The 17278-nt window shown below is 46.6% G+C and overlaps 1 protein-coding gene across 14 annotated transcripts in view; it reads left to right on the top strand.

Moving 5' to 3' along the window:
* Positions 1-17278, top strand: part of CORO2A (coronin 2A) — a 62239-nt gene that overhangs the window by 29162 nt on the left and 15799 nt on the right. For 8 of the 14 annotated variants that reach the window (XM_081511717.1, XM_081511739.1, XM_081511792.1 and 5 more), the window contains one exon: positions 11092-11292. In XM_081511717.1, coding sequence (XP_081367843.1) covers positions 11092-11292 — 201 coding nt within the window. Of the gene's footprint in view, positions 1-10348; positions 10685-11091; positions 11293-16118; positions 16183-17278 lie in introns of those variants that run through there. The other 6 variants (XM_081511774.1, XM_081511696.1, XM_081511675.1 and 3 more) reach the window with 5 other exon arrangements.

Below are 17278 nucleotides of genomic sequence, written 5' to 3'. Positions count from 1 at the left end.
TTAGGGATTGGCGTCTGCTCCCTCCTTTTGGCCCCTCCTGATTTCTTCAGTCTGGAGACAGCATGTTCCTTTTTGGGCCCTCCTGTTGTGAGATAACTATTGCAAGCGGTCAATATTGTGCCTGGCCAGGGAGGGCAGCTTCAGTCAATAGTTCCCTAACAGCTATACTTACCTGGTAAGGATGAAGTTAGTACCTGGAACACACTTCACATACAGTAAGCAATGTGTTAGCTGTTATTTGTTATTATGCTTGATTTTACTAGTGAGAAATAGACGTGTTAAGTAACTGGCCCCAGGTCACACAGGCACAGTGGACCTGTTCCGTAGTTACATTGTTCCGTTGGGTACCTGGTAGCCATGTGTGACTGCTGAGCAACTGAAATGTTGCTGGTGCAACTGAGTAGCCAGTTTTACATTTTAAATCATCTTAGTTGACTTTAACTTTAATTTAGAAGCCATGTGTGATTAGAGACTCCCACGTTGGACAGAGCTGGTGCCTGGGTCCCTTAACAGATGATCTGATTGAAGTGAGTCTAATGTGCATTCAAAATTGGAAACCACTGCCCTGTGCTTTAGCATCCTGTTAAGATTATGGCATCTCATCCTTTCCTGCTCTCAGCCACGTCCCTGAGAAGTACACATAGGTAGAGAACAGTGACTGACCTGCCCCCTTACCCCTGCACTCAACCCTTAGACTGGCACAGAATAAGCACTAAGTCAGTAGTGGATGAATCTGCTGATTGAATTAAATTATTCCCTCATTCTCAGTGCTAAAGAACCTGCCTGCCAGTGCAGGCGACTCAGGTTCCATCCCTGGGTCGGAAAGATCCCCTGGAGAAGAAAATGGCAACCCATTCCAGTATTCTTGCCTGGGAAATCCCATGGACAGAGGAGCTACAGTCCATGGGATGGCAAAGAGTGGGAACACAACTGAGTATACAGGCATGTACGCATATTCACCTCTCTTTACAGACCTTGGCTTTTTGTGCTTTGAGATGTTCTGTTCTTTGATTCAGTATGATGGGCTCTTTAAGAAGTCGTTCTGGAGCCTTCTGTCTCATAAGCAAGTTGTCAGAGTCAAGGCTACTCGTGACTTATGGTAGAATTATTGCATGTGAATACGATAAAAGTTTTCTGGAGGCCTCTACAGTAGGTGGCAAGGTGACCAATTTTTCCCTGTTTGTCCAAAAGTTTCCTGATTTTAGCACTGAGAGTCCTGCATCCCAGGAATACCCACCCCATACCCCAACCTGGACAAACCAGAACAATTGGTGTCCCTGCTTCTGTGGGGAGCAAGAACTCTCCTTGGTTCGAAAGAGGGACGAAAACTAAGCCTGTGGGGTGAGACCCTGAGGTCCCAGTTCCCTGGATTCTGCCCCACCCCACCCCACCCGACCCCCCTCCCCCATCACTTCAGACCCTGTCACTGGCCTGTTGTAGGCAAAAATAAAGACACCTAGTACCAAGAAGTGACAGCTAAGCCAGGGCCTGACTTCAGATGAACAGAATTCTTATTGGGAGAAGTAGCTGAGACCTGTGGTTTCTTCTTTCTGCCTGGTAATAAAGGAGGGCTCCATGGTTAGGCAGAGACCTGTCTTGACAGCAAGGGCGGGCCTCGACCTCAACTGGGCCTTGGCTTCCTGAACCAGATATCTCACCCAGTCCTGGGGGTGAGGGTGGGGGATCCGAGCGGGTGAATTAGAAAGGAATTAGAGAGTGAATTAGAAACTTCCTGTCAAGTTTAGCATCAAGGCCAGGATCAAAATAAACTCTGTTATGGAAAGCTGAAACCATTTACCTCAGAATGGGACTTGAACCCATGTGCTGGGATTCCAACCCAGCCAAAACTCAATATATGGGACTTGAACCCAGTCGAAACCCACGGTCTTCCAACTGTGATCGCAGGCCTGGTTTCAGAGCCAAACGAAGCTCAGGTTCTTGATGTCTCATCTCAGAAAGAATTCAGTGAGAGACAAACTGATAGGTGAGAAGTGGCTTTTATTCAGAGAGAAAGACACTCCACAGAGTGTGGGCCATTGCAGAGGGTGAGTGTAACCTCAAAATATGGTGTGGTTAGCTTTTATGGGCTGAGTAATTTCATAGGTTGATGAGTGGGAGGATTATTCCAACTATTTTGGGGAAGGGGTGTGGATTTCTGGGGTTGGGCCACTGCCCACTTTTTGGTCTTTGATGATTGATCTTGGAACTGTCATGGCAACTCTGGGTGTGTCAGCTAGCACGCTGATGTGTTAGTGAGAGTATCCTGAGGATGGAGGTCTAGTCAGGTTGACTTGTCTACCATCTTGGACCCATTTGGTTCTAATCAGTTTATGTTAGGCCCTTGGGCTATGACATAGTTTCCAAGGTTGTGCCCTGCCCTCTTCCTTCCTGTTCCATAACTGTCAACCCAGGATTGAAGTCAAGATATGGGACCTATCCATAATTAGTGTTAATTCTTGGTATTGTGTTAATTCTTGGTCTTTGTAGATCACCTTCAAATACAGTTATGATCATCTTTTTTCACTTTGTGAAGCTAAGAATCTTTTGATTCTGATCTTCTGTTAACTGTGGCTGAAGTTAAGTGTGGTAATTCATACCCTCCCAGGAGGTGTGTCTGAAGGCAGCTTGATGACCACAAGGTTGGGTTTTAAGAGAAAGAATAAAATGTAATTCTAAATATTAGATGTGGAACACAAGCTTACTAAGGGGATAATAATAGCCTGGAACTGGTGGATAACCCTCCCCACCCCTGACATTCAAAGACCAAATCAGGTAATTTCATTCTCTCCCTGAAGCCAGGATCAGCACCATTAATGAATAATCTGCTATGCTGCTTTGTACCACACCCAGTTTGGGTAGGTTTCAGCCACCCTGCAGCTAACCCTTGTCCTGCAATGATTCAGGGCTGGGCTGGGAGGACAGGCCCTTGAGGCCAGGCAGGAAAATCTCTGGGTCTCTGTGTCCTATCTATGTCTCCACCTCTCTCAAAAGTCCCAGAGGAGCAGGAGTTGGGAAGAGCAGCAGTTAGACCAGGTAGTGGCTTCTGCTTACCCACTCTGCTGCTGCTACTCCTGTGATCTTGGTCAAGTTGCTTCCTCAGCACCGAATGGGGACAACAGGCCTCAGGAAGGTTGTAAGGGCATCGAGCTATTCCACTGTCAGGCATTAAGAAATAAACTCAATGGAGACTCCCAGGTGGTCCAGTGGTTAGGCCTCCATGCTCCCAATGCGGGGGGTGTGGGTTCAATCCCTGGCCAAGGAACTAAGATCCTGCATGCTGCATGGCCAGCCAAAAAAATAAAAATAAGTTGTTGTTGTTGTTTTAAAAACCCTCAGTGGGATGTTAAACTCGTTGATGACTAATCTTTTTGCAGGACAGGGAATTCACAGCCCAAAGAGCCTAATCCTGTGTCATCTAGCCCGCTAAGCACCCTTGGGGTAGCAGCAGCAGAAGGATCCACCCCCTGCTTTGTGCCCCAGGGGGCTGGCCTGCTCTACCTGAGAAGTGCCATGGCTTTGATGTGGGCCCAGCTGGATGGGACCAGGCAGGACAGGACAAGTGACATGGGGTAGACCTGGCCCAGATCTGTGCTCTGGCCCAGCCTGTGGGCAAGGGCCTCACAGTGCTAAGGGCCCACTATAGTACTCATTTCCAGGCAAGTACCTGCTTGTGGGGAAAGTAAAGCTCCTGCTTTCTGAATTGCTGAGTCCTGAAACTCACTCGTGAACTGATAAATACATGCACGCAGGAGCAGTGCATGTTGTTGAGTCACTAAGTCATATCCAACTCTGTGTTAGTCAGGAGTGGTAAGCTATAGTGAAAGTGAAAGTCGCTTAGTCATGTCCAACTCTTTTCGACCCCATGGACTATACAGTCCGTGAAATTCTCCAGGCCAGAATCCTGGAGTGGGTAGCCTTTCCCTTCTCCAGGGGATCTTCCCAACCTAGGGATCGAACCCAGGTCTCCTGCATTGCAGACAGATTCTTTCCCAGCTGAGCCACCAGGAAAGCCCAATAGCCACCAGGGGTAGGCTATGCTCGGTGACACATACCCCTGCTGTTTCTCAGTGGTTCACTCTACAAGTTTAATTCTCTGTCACGCTGTGTGTCCAACATGAGTCAGTTGGCGAGAGGTACCGTGTTCACAGAATGCCTGGGGGACTCAGGATGACAGAAGCTGCACCATCTGGAACCTGTGGCCTCCTCATCCCTCCAGCCGAGGATGAGAGTTCTGGAGGGTCACAGGCAGGTGACACATCACGTCCGCCCACGATCCACTGGCTATGACTAATGTGCTCAGTCGCATCCGACTCTTTGCCACCCCATGGACTATAGCCCACCAGGCTCCTCTGGACATGGAATTTCCACACTCCAGAATATTGGAGTGTGTTGCCATTCCCTTCTCCAGGGGATCTTCCTGACCCAAGCATCCAACCTGAGTTTCTTGCCTCTCCTGCACTGGCAGACAGATTCTTTACCACTGAGCCACCTGGGAAGCCCAGGCTAGGACTAACTGCAGGGTGGCTGGGATATAAGGGGAGTGATGGAGTGTCTGGTGAGCATCAGGGCCACAGACAGATGCCCCTCCCTCCCCTACTGCTGCTGAAGGCAGGGGTGCGGGCCAGGAGCTGAGCCTGCTGACTTGCCACCCCCAGCCCAGGCCCCAGGCAACTCCTCAGCTGCTGCTAATTACCTGCGGGTTGCCAGAATGGCAGCTACGGGGCACTGGAGTGGTGGCTGCGTGGTGCTGGAGCAACTTTAAGGTGATACCCCACATTCCAGGGCAAAGGAGAAACCCCAGCAAGATGGTAGGAGGGGCGAAATCACATTTACAATCAAACCCCATACCTGCCAGAGATGATCAGAGGGCTCAAACAAACCTTGTGCACACCAGGACCCAGAGACCCCACAGAGACTGAGACAGAACTGTGTCTGAGTGTCTCCTGCAGAGGTACAGGTCAGCAGCAAATGCTGCAGGGGCAGAGACTCTGGGTGCAGTAGACCTGGGTATGGCATAAGCCCTCTAGGAGGAGGTCACCATTAATCCCACCAAAGAGCCCCCAGAACTTACACAGGACTGGGAAAACAGACTCTTGGAGGACACAAACAAACCTTGTATGCACCAGGACCCAGGAGAATGGAGCAGTGACCCCACAAGAGACTGACCCAGAATTGCCCATGAGTGTCCAGGAGCCCCTGATGGAGGTGTGGCCTGCTGCCGGGTTGGGGGCACTGAGTGTAGCAGTGCGCACATGGGACATTTTGAAGGAGGTTGCCATTATCTTCATTACCTCCACCATAGTTTGGCCTCAGGTCAAATAACAGGGAGGGAACACAGCCCTGCCCATGAACAGAAAATTGGATTAAAGATTTACTGAGCATGGCCCCACCCATCAGAACAAGACCCAGTTTCCTCTTCAGTCAGTCTCTCCCATCAGAAAGCTTCCATAAGCCTCTTATCCTTCTCCATCAGAGGGTACACAGAATGAAAACCACAATCACAGAAAACTAACCAATCTGATCACTTGGACCACAGCCTTGTCTAACTCAATGAAACTATGAGCCATGCCATGTAGGGCCACCCAAGACAGCGGGTCATGGTGAAGAGTTCTGACAAAATGTGGTCCACTGGAGAAGGGACGGCAAACCACTTCAGTATTCTTGGCTTGAGAACCCCATGAACGGTATGAAATGGCAAAAAGATAGGACACTGAAAGATGAACTCCCCAGGTCGGTAGGTGCCCTATGTGCTACTGGTGATCAGTGGAGAAGTAACTATTTGAATCTATTTGCAATATTGCATAGGAACCTTGAATGTTAGGTCTATAAATCAAGGCAAATTGGAAGTGGTCAAACAGGAGATGGCAAGAGTGAACATCGACATTTTAGAAATTAGTGAACTAAAATGGACTGGAATGGGTGAATTTAACTCAGATAACCATTATATCTACTACTTGGGCAAGAATCCCTTAGAAGAAATGGCATAGCCATCATAGTCAACAAAAGAATCCAAAATGCAGGAGATGGATGCAATCTCAAAAATGACAGAATGATCTCTGTTCGTTTTCAAGGCAAACCATTCAGTAATCCAAGTCTATGCCCCAACCAGTAATGCTGAAGAAGTTGAACGGTTCTATGAAGACCTACAAGACCTTCTAGAACTAACACCCCAAAAAGATGTCCTTTTCATTATAGGGGACTGGAATGCAAAAGTAGGAAGTCAAGAAACACCTGGCGTAACAGCAAATTTGGCCTTGGAGTACAGAATGAAGCAGGACAAAGGCTAATAGAGTTTTGCCAAGAGAATGCACTGGTCATAGCAAACACCCTCTTCCAACAACACAAGAGAAGACTCTACACATGGACATCACCAGATGGTCAATACTGAAATCAGATTGATTATATTCTTTGCAGCCAAAGATAGTGAAGCTCTATACAGTCAGCAAAAACAAGACCGGGATCTGACTGTAGCTCAGATCATGAACTCTTTATTGCCAAATTCAGACTTAAATTGAAGAAAGTAGGGAAATCCACTAGATCATTCAAGTATGACCTAAATCAAATCCCTTACGATTATACAGTGGAAATGAGAAATAAATTCAAGGGATTAGATCTGATAGAGTGCCTGAAGAACTATGGACGGAGGTTCCTGACATTGTACAGGAGGCAGTGATCAAGACCATCCCCAAGAAAAAGAAATGCAAAAAAGCAAAATGGCTGTCTGAGAAGGCCTTACAAATAGCTGTGAAAAGAAGAGAAGCGAAAAGCAAAGGAGAAAAGGAAAGATATACCCATTTGAATGCAGAATTCCAAAGAATAGCAAGGAGAGATAAGAAAGCCTTCCTCAGTGATCAGTGCAAAGATATAGAGGCAAACAATAGAATGGGAAAGACTAGAGATCTCTTCAAGAAAATCAGAAATACCAAGGGGACATTTCATGCAAAGATGGGCTCAATAAAGAACAGAAGTGGTATGAACCTAAAAGAAGCAGAAGAGATTAAGAAGAGGTGGCAAGAATACACAGAAGTATACAAAACAGATCTTCATGACCCAGACAATCATGATGGTGTGATCACTCACCTAGAGCCAGACATCCTGGAGTGCTAAGTCAGCTGGGCCTTAGGAAGCATCACTACGAACAAAACTAGTGGAGGTAATGGAATTCCAGTTGAGCTATTTCAAATCCTAAAAGATGATGCTATGAAAGTGCTCCATTCAATATGCCAGCAAATTTGGAAAACTCAGCAGTAGTCACAGGACTGGAAAAGGTCAGTTTTCATTCCAGTCCCAAAGAAAAGTGATGCCAAAGAATGCTCAAACTACTGCACAATTGCACCAGTCTCACCCGCTAGCAAAGTAATGCTCAAAATTCTCCAAGCCAGGCTTCAGCAATATGTGAACGGTGAACTTCCAGATGTTCAAGCTGGTTTTAGAAAAGGCAGAGGAACCAGAGATCAAATTGCCAACATCTGTTGGATTATCAAAAAGCAAGAGAGTTCCAGAAAAACATCTGCTTCTGCTTTTTTGATTATGCCAAAGCCTTTGACTGTATGGATCACCACAAGCTGTGGAAAACTCTTAAAGAGATGGGAATACCAGACCACTTGACCTGCCTCCTAAGAAATCTGTATGCAGGTCAAGAAGCAACAGTTAGAAGTGGACATGGAACAACAGACTGGTTCCAAATAGGAAAAGGAGTTCATCAGGGCAGTATATTGTCACCCTGCTTATTTAACTTATATGCAGAGTACATCATGAGAAACACTGGGCTGGATGAAGCACAAGCTGGAATCAAGATTTCCAGGAGAAATATCAGTAACCTCAGATACGCAGATGACACAACCCTTATGGCAGAAAGCAAAGAAGAACTAAAGAGCCTCTTGATGAAAGTGAAAGAGGAGAGTGAAAAAGTTGGCTTAAAGCTCAACATTCAGAAAACTAAGATCATGGCATCCGGTCCCATCACTTCATGGCAAATAGATGGGGAAACAATGGAAACGGTGACAGGCTTTATTTTGGGGGGCTCCAAAATCACTGCAGATGGTGACTGCAGCCATGAAATTAAAAGATGCTTGCTCCTTGGAAGAAAAGTTATGACCAACCTAGGCAGCATATTAAAAAGCAGAGACATTACTTTGCCAACAAAGGTCCGTCTAGTCAAAGCTATGGTTTTTCCAGTAGTCACGTATGGATGTGAGAGTTGGACTATAAAGAAAGCTGAGCGCCAAGGAATTGATGCTTTTGAACTGTGGTGTTGGAGAAGACTCTTGAAAGTCCCTTGGACTGCAAGGAGATCCAACCAGTCCATCCTAAAGGAAATCAGTCCTGAATATTCATTGGAAGGGCTGATGCTGAAGCTGAAACTCCAATACTTTGGCCACCTGATACAAAGAACTGACTCATTGGAAAAGACCCTGATGCTGGGAAAAATTGAAGGCGGGAGGAGAAGGGGATGACAGAGGATGAGATGGTTAGATGGCATCACCAACTTGATGGACATGAGTTTGAGCAAGCTCCAGGAGTTGGTGATGGACAGGGAAGCCTGGCGTGCTGCAGTCTGTGGGGTCGCAACGAGTTGGACATGACTGAGCAACTGAGCTGAACTGAAGGGAGATCTTTATTTTTGCTCTTCTTTCCTAAGACAATCTTTAGGACTTATTACTCTCAGGACCCAGTGTAGAGAAGACCCGTGTGGCTCCTTAGCAAGTGGTGGCATTTGTCTTACAGGCCCTGAGTAAATAAATCCCTTTTTGATTCTGTTTCCCTTGTTGAATTGACAGCTAGGAAGCTCAGACACAAATCCCCCAGGCCCACCTCCTCTGTGTACAGGATCGGGCAACCCACATTCATAGCTTTGCTCCCCCTACATTCCTAGTGATCTCTTTTTTCCTGTATTTTCCCTCTGTCCCCATTTCCTCACCATGGCTTTTTCTTTTTATTTCCTTCTATCTGTGTTCTCTCTATTTCTTTAAGGCTTCTTGCATCCTTTCTGAGATCAAATGGGCATTAATTAAGCAGTCCCTGCATTTCTGTGCTGCTTCCTGTAGCTCTGGCAAATGCCACCAGGGTTTTGGGCAAAGCTCCCAAAAGGAGGGTTGAAATGTCCGAGCTTCGCAGAACAGACCTGCCGCCATGAGGCTGAAGGGCTACCTGGTGCTGTATAAGCTTGGCTCATGTGTCAGGCCCCTGATCACTGTGACCTCCTGAGGTCAACAGTCTATTTTTGTGCCTTTGGACTGAGCACAGAGAAGAGCCTCAGGGGCAGACCACCCAGGCTGGGCCAGCGCCAGCCCTGTCTTGACCTCTCAGTCAAACATGCCTTCCCCTGGGAAGTGCCTGGGAGCATGGGTAGGCAAAGCACTGTGCTGGGCATTCCTGGGGCAGCCCCAGGCCTTCCACTGAGGAACCTGCAAGCTGGTAGAGGAGCCCTAACACCAAACTCCAATTCAGAGCAGGGAGGAGAGACAGAAGAGTGAGATCTCTGCTACTCGGTTTTTCTTTGGTGGAGGCCACCTGGGAGCTGGAGGAGAGGAGAGACGAGTACAGACAACAGGGGCCTGGGAGGAACAAGCCAAGCAGAGGGAAAGACAAGGGTGAAGGCCCAGAGGACTGAAATGCAGAAGTAGGTACCAGGGAGACTGGGTGGTGTTCTTTATTGGAAGGTGCCGTTTAGAAGATGAGCAAGAAAAAGGGAGTCTTGGAATATAGGGTGGGACCCAAGCTGAGTTTGGCCTTGATCCTATAAAGCAGCAGTGAATGGGGAGCATCGAAGGGAGCTCTGAGGTAGGGGCCTAGGTGGGAGGAATACAGCCAGGCTTGCTGTGCAGAACAATCCTGGCTGCATGGGGAGAGAGGGTGGGAGGGCCCAGTGGGTCAACAAGACCAAGAGGAAGGGGTTTGAACTGAGCAGCAGCAGGGGCAAGAGGAGGCCACATGGCACTGTAGATGTGGCCACTAATGAGCCCTAGGTCCTCTTACAGGCCATGCATGATATAGCCTTGCTTACCCCTCCAGCTTATGTTCTCCTCATTCACGTCATCCAGTTTACATGGATACGTGTGTGTGTGTATTTATTTTTCTTTTTAGCATCTTGCTAATCTTACATATATAGCATATACAGTTCTCCAAACCTTCCATGTTGGCCTCTGTTTCAGGGCCTTTGCTCAGGCTGTTCCATCTGTCTAGGACACCTTTTCCCCAGCTCACCCTGGTCTAGCTTACATGGCCAACTCCTACTCATCCTTCAAATCACAGCTCACGTGTCACTTCCTCTGAGGGCAGCAAGTCCTCCCTGACTGCCATGTACAAACCTCCATTATTACCTATGGTACCCTGGGTCCCAGTGGCTCAGACTCCCCTAATGGCCTCACTCATGGGACTCTTCTCTCCTGTAAGGCTGGGCTCAGGCTTGCTCTCTCCAAACCCCCAGTGTCTGGCACAGGGCCTAGTCACACTGTGGTGCTCAGTGCATATTGAGTGAACAAATAGAAGGCTGAATAAGGAGTGAGGGAAGATCAAGATGGCTGGATGATAATAGTGGTAGTAATTATTACTATTGAGCAAGGGATCTTAGTGTATCATCTCATTTAATCTCATGATGCATCTGAGACAGATACTTTCTTTATCCCCATTTTATAAATAAGCAAACCAAGACTTCAGAAATTGTTATTTGCCCACCCAGCTGGTAAGCGCAGAACTGAAATTGGAACCCTGGGCAGGCTGGCTCCAGAGGATGCAGTGTTAACCCACTTAGCTGGGCTGGGCTGGGTAGGGAGGCTGGGCTGTCTGGTGAGGTGCTGGATAAGGAAAGGGGTGGGGTGAGTTCTCTCCAGTTTTTCTGCTTTTTTGTGTTTGCACTCAAAGGAATGAAAAGCAAACAGGTCAGCAGTACTTGTACACCATCTCACCAGGCCCCTCCAAGTAGCCACAAGTCTAGCCTTTTCACCTGGGTACCTTTCCTAGCACATCACTGTCCTCATAGAACTGACCACTGTTCTGCTCATACCCTCACCTTGAGAGGAGGTGAGACTCCATAGTCTTGTTCTCAGTTGGCTAACCTCATGCCTCTTGTGTCCCATTTGTCTCTCACAGATGTCATGGCACCCCCAGTACCGGAGCTCCAAGTTCCGCCACGTCTTTGGCAAACCAGCCAGCAAGGAGAACTGCTACGACTCTGTGCCCATCACCCACAGCGTCCAAGACAATCATTTCTGCGCTGTGAACCCCCACTTCATTGCAGTCGTGACTGAGTGTACTGGTGGGGGTGCCTTCCTCGTCATCCCTTTGCACCAGGTAAGGACGCCTGCTAAGCCCTGACCCAAACAGCTCTCTGGAGGCAGCACAGGACAGAGGGAAAGTAGAAAGAGCCTCAGTTTGGATTCCATACATGGGTTCAAGTCTTAGCCCTGCTGTGTGACCATGAATAAGTCATTTCACCCCTTTCAGTCTTGGTTTCTTCATTGGAGAAGTATGCCTCTCCTGGGATTTCAGCTTCTTGCAGTTGTTTAGGACTCCTATGACCAACCTTCCACCCCACTGCAAAGTAATTCATTCCTGAATAACATTAAATGCATTGCCAGGCTCATGAGACATTGGGGAAATCTCCAAAGCCAGCTCCTCTCTCTGAGAGAGAAAAGGACCTTGAGGCGAAATCTAAGTAGGAGAGGTAAGCAGCAAGTGAACAGGAAGAACAGGCTTGTCTTGTGGCAATCATTGACAGCAGAAGTTGGGACATATGCAATTGCTGATATTTAACAGGCTTTGACTCCCAAAATGGCAGTTTCATATAGATTAATTTAACAGCAGATCTTTTCAGAATCCTGAGTCTCTGCCTTGAGGCATCATCTCCGAAGGGACTGGAGGGTTTGGTAGTGCCTCTGGTTTGCGGTGGAAGCAGATAGAAACTTTCTCCAGAGAAAAGTATCTCAGTGTGAACAGGATTCCCACAGATTAAGATTAGGGAAGTTCATAAGCTGAGAGCTACCAAGCATGTAAGCCCCTGTGAGTAAGCATCAGCTGAAAAAACAACCAACAGACTTAGAGCCCTAAAGGACTTTAGAAGTTAAAATCACACATAAAATGGATTCACAGAACAGGTTTTCTGATCCCAGTGCAATTGAGTTAGAAATCAATAACAAAAGAGAAATTTTAAATTTTCCTTCATTTAGAAGTTTAAAAACACCTTTCTAGGGCCTTCCCTGGTGGTCCATTGGTTAAGACTCCGTGTTTCCACTGCAGGGGGCACAGGTTCAATCACTGGTCAGGGAACTAAGATTCCACATGCCGATCAGCCTGGCCAAAAAAATAAATAAAAACACCTTTCTAAATAACTTCTAGATCAAAGAAGAAATCAAAATGGAAATTTAAAAATACTTGGACATGAATGAAAATGAAATATATCAGTAAAATTATGGGGAGGCAGGGAAGTGGTGCTTCAAGGGAAATTTGCAGCACTAATGCATATATTGGGCTTCCCAGGTAGTGCAGTGATAAAGAATCTGCCTGCCAATGCAGGAGTCACAAGAGACGTGGGTTTGATCCCTGAGTTGGGAAGATCCCCAGAAGGAGGAAATGGTAACCCACTCCAGTATTCTTGCCTGGAGAATCCCACGGACAGAGGAGCCTGGCGGGCTACAGTCCTTGGGGTCACAAAGAGTCAGACACGACTAAAGTAACTGAGCATGCACACACACAGAATTCAGTACCCATTCAAGATCAAAATAAAAATTCTTTGCAAACTAGTAAAAGGGATCTTCACTAACATAGGAAACAGAATTTTTTAAAAATTTATTTCTATTCTGCTGTGCTGGGTTGCTGCGCATGGGCTTTTCTCTATTTGAGGTGCTTGGACCTCTCATCGTGGTGGCTTCTCTCGTGGTGGAGCACGGGCTCTAGGGTGCACAGGCTCAGTGGTTGTGGTGCATTGGCTTAGTTGCTCTGCAGCATGTGGGATCTTCCCAGATCAGGGATTGAACCCGTATCTCCTGCATTGGCAGGTGGATTCTTTACCACTGAGCCACTAGGGAAGTAGCTCCACAGGCTCTCCCATCCCACCCCACCTGGCTCCTGTCTTCTAGGAAACAGAATTTTTTAAACTTTTTGTTTTGAAAGACTCTCAACCCTACAGAAAAGTTGCAAAAATAGTTGAATAAATGATTATTCTTCACTGAGATTCACTGGTTGTTAAGATTCTGCCAAATTTACTCTTTGTTTTTTTTAATATCTTTCTCTCCATATATGTGTATAAAAAAAATTTTATTTCTGGTCAAGTCTAACCCAGGATCATGCATTATATTTAGTTGTCAGTCTACTCATTAGACTACTTAGCCTACTTCATTTCATAATACTGACATTTTAAAGCTGTAAAGCCCAGCTGTTTTGAAGGATGCTGCTAAAATTGAATCTGACCCATTGTTTTCTTGTGATTAGATTCATGTTATATGTTTTTATATGTTATATGTTATATGGCGATGGCACCCCACTCCAGTACTCTTGCCTGGAAAATCCCATGGACGGAGGAGCCTGGTAGTCTGCAGTCCATGGGGTCGCGAAGAGTCGGACACGACTGAGCGACTTCACTTCACTTTCACTATATGTTTTTGGCAAGAATATTAAATAAGTGATGTTGTATCCTCAGTTCATTATGTTGTATGACACATGAGGTCCGTTTGTCCCCTTATTGGTGATAGTAGTGATATTTGATCTCTTTGTTAACATGGTGCAAACATCACTCATGAAAAAGGAACATCCCTTTAGGGAATTCCCTGGCTGTCCAGTGGTTAGGACTCTGAGCTGTCACTACCATGGCCCAGGTTTGACCCGTGGTCAGGGAACTAACTCCCCTCCCCCAAAATAAAAGAACATAAAAGGTCCTGGCCTGCGCAGTAAGACTAGAAAAATAAGTTAAAGGTATAAGGATTGAAAAGGAAGAGATAAAACCACATTATTTACTGATGTGATTGTCTACATAGAAAACCAGAAGAACATAGAGTCAAATTACTAGAAAAATAATCAGTGTTTGGAAGGTGACTGGAGGAAAAATCAGAATCCAAGTCAGAATTGCATTTTTACATAACAAGAGTGCTTAGAAAAATGTAAATATTTCCAGTAGAATGAGAAGAGTAAATATCCAGAAATTAATAAGCAAAACTGAATAGGAGAAAATTACAGAGCATCATTGACAGGCTAATAATGAAGATGACCTGAGTAAATGGAAATGTGTGCCATGTTCATGAATAGTAACTTTTTCCCCCTCCTCCAAATGTCCAGAGCATTCTCCTTTTTATTATATATTCCATAGCACGTTGCTTTCTTAGGATACCATGCCCTGAGTACTTTGAATCAGAGTCACTTGTGTTCTCCTGGTAGTACTCCTTAATGTACTTGCAATGTGGGAGGAGTTGGGGAGAACCAATACTTTGCCTACCTGTATATCACCCCATGGGCACACACAGTTGGTACTTATAAATTTTCATTGATTGAACAAATCTCTTCTCTGTTTCTATACATTTGCTTTTTAAGAATATCATACAAATGGAACCATACAGTATGTAGTCTTTCAGGCTTAACTTTTTTCATTGAGTGAGTTCTCTGGAGATCCATCCAGGTTGTTGTATGTATCAATTGCTTATTCTTTTTTATTGCCGAGTAGTATTCTGTGGTGTGGTTGCACAGTTTGTTGAACCCTTGGTTGTTGAAGGCCACCTGGACTATTTCCAGTTTGGAGCTGTTAGGAATGAAACTGCTATAAACATTTGTGTACAGGTTTCTGTGTGCACATAAGTAAATTCCATTTTTCTGGGATAAATGCCTAGGAGTGCAATCTCTGGATCATAAAGTGGTTACATGTTCCATTTTATAGGAAACTGCCAAGCTATTTTCACAAATAGTTTTATAGCATAAGTAAAGTATTACATGGAACATAACCTTCTCCTAAAAAATCCTTTGCTATTTATCTGAAATTCAAATTTTACCAGGTATCCTCTTTTTATTTGTTAAATCTGGTGTTTCTACTCCCAGGTGATGCCAATGCTGCTGTCTTTCAGCAGCTAGGCTCTATTCTAGTTCTTTTTTTTTATCATTACAAAAAGAATTTTCAAACACAAAGGTAGGTAAAAACAATATCATGAACTCTTCACACCCAGATTCAAGAATTTTGAAGACTTTGCCGTGCTTGCTTCATCCATCCCTTTTTTTCCTGAAATCTTTTAAAGCAAAGCCTAGTTTGTCATTTTACCCCCACAAAGTTCAGTTTGCAATTCTATAAAACAATAACATTTTCTGTTATTGACATAACAGAATGTGACACAACAAATGCATCAACATTTCCTGTGTCCAATTTCCTATTATGTGAAAAAGCCCTTGATTGCCTCATGAATGCCTCTTTGCTCCTGGTTTGTTTGAATCAGCATCCAGAAGGTCCACACTTTGCATTTGGTTGACATCTTCTTAAGTAACCACATCCAGTGTGATGGAGCAGGAGGGAGAGGCTGAGAGAGGAAAAGGACCCATGCTGGTCCCATGGTGCAGCACTTTCCTGGGCAGACAGGCCTGCAGGCCGTTTTCCATGTAGTGATCAGGGACAGGGCTTATGCTGCACCTTTATTAGCCCGTTTTATGGGAGGTATTGCCCCATTATATGGATAAGGATGCCAAGGCTCAGGGAGCTGTCTGAAGGACCCTGAGCAGGAAGGGTGTGGCCCCAGACCTGGGCATGGTCTTGGGGCCCCACTCTCATTTAGCCGACCTGCACCCCTGAGTTTTGGCTCTGGTTTACACTGGTTCTTTGTCAGTTACCAGGGTTTAAGTCCCATCCAGGCACAGAGGATGTCAGTAAAGGAAGGAAGGAAAGGACAAGCTAGCGAATTCTTTATTTTAGCACAGGATTGGAAGGTTCCTGGCTTCACTACCATGTATGGGATTTATTCTCAGAAGGGCCAGGCTGCCCCATGTGGTGTCAGGTGTCCTGAAGGGAGTGACTCCGCAGTCCCTTTCTCTTCTGCCCTGTGACCCAGGGTGAACCCATTGCAGGGTGGCGCTGGCAGCCTAGGCAACCAAGGGCTGCGCTCAGGGAACAAAGGCGCAGTGGGAAGGTCTGGGGACACGCCCGCCCTGAGCCTGGGGGACGTGCCAGGTTGGGCTTTGGACCCTGGCACCAGGCCTACAGCAGACCCACCTGATCAGGTGGGAGGTGGACTTTGCTGTGAGGTGTGGAGGTCGGGAGGAATGCCAGCAAGAACAGGCAGAGCTCTGGGGTCAAGCCCTGCAGCATCGCTGGGAGTAGACCATGCCAGAGGAGGGCATGGGCTTGAGGGGCCAAATGGACGCATGGTGAACCGGTGCCTGGGAGCAGGGGGAGGGGAGCACTTCACTACTGTGCTCTTGGAGGCCAGCCAGACCCTGCTTAAGCCTGTGTCGTGCCACGTCACTCCTAGGACCCACCCCCTCTCCCATTGCCTGCACACAAAGTCCTGCCTTTCTCACCAGAACCCTTATCCACATCCCAGCTGATGCTGTAAACCTCAGAGCCCTCCACAGCATACACCTGTTCCCTCTATACTCAGGTTCCCCTTCTAGAAATGTAGAGGTGCAGGGTGTGTGCTAGACTGTTTTACTGTTTTTCTCTGGGGGAGAAAGTCTCTTCCAGTTCTAAGGGTCTGTTCAGTCTGGAAGGGAGCTGGCCTGGGACCAGGGAGGTGGCATGGGGTGGAGGTGTCCTTTGGGATCCAAAGGACAGAGCTAGAACCAGAAGTGGAGAGGAAGGGGAGTGGGGAGCGCCACCGGGAGGCTATACTAGGCTCTGAGTAAGAAGTGTTTGCTCACAGTTTTTAACAAGGTCTGAAAGTGAAATAAGCCACCTAGCAGGGAAGTGGGCTGCCCACCTCTGGAGGTGACCAAGCAAGGTTACCAGATAGCCTCTGCTGTTCACCACTTCCAGTGCTGCGTGTGGGGTTCTACAGTGGACCCTCCCCAGGCTCATCTGTGCATGTGAGAGGAGGGCTGATGAATGATGCGTTCCCTAAATCCTCCTGGGAACATGATTTGCATTTTAGCAGCACATGTATTCACAAGATTAGGGAACACTCCTGTCATCTTTTCCCTGCTCAGCTGTTTCCTCTAGGCAGCCCTCTGGCTAAGTCTCACCGACTCTAGTTAGGACATGTCGCTTATGTCGCATCTATCCACTTGTCCATCTCTCCATGGGCATCTCTCTCTATGCAAGGTGACCTGTCCCCTCTTGTCTGGACTCCTCTACCTTCCTACCCATCAGTCTACCTTT

Source organism: Giraffa tippelskirchi, chromosome 1, assembly GCF_054371585.1.
Source record: "Giraffa tippelskirchi isolate mGirTip1 chromosome 1, T2T-mGirTip1v1.2.pri, whole genome shotgun sequence".
NCBI classification, from domain to species: domain Eukaryota; kingdom Metazoa; phylum Chordata; class Mammalia; order Artiodactyla; family Giraffidae; genus Giraffa; species Giraffa tippelskirchi.
This window is presented reverse-complemented; position numbering and strand designations above follow the sequence as displayed.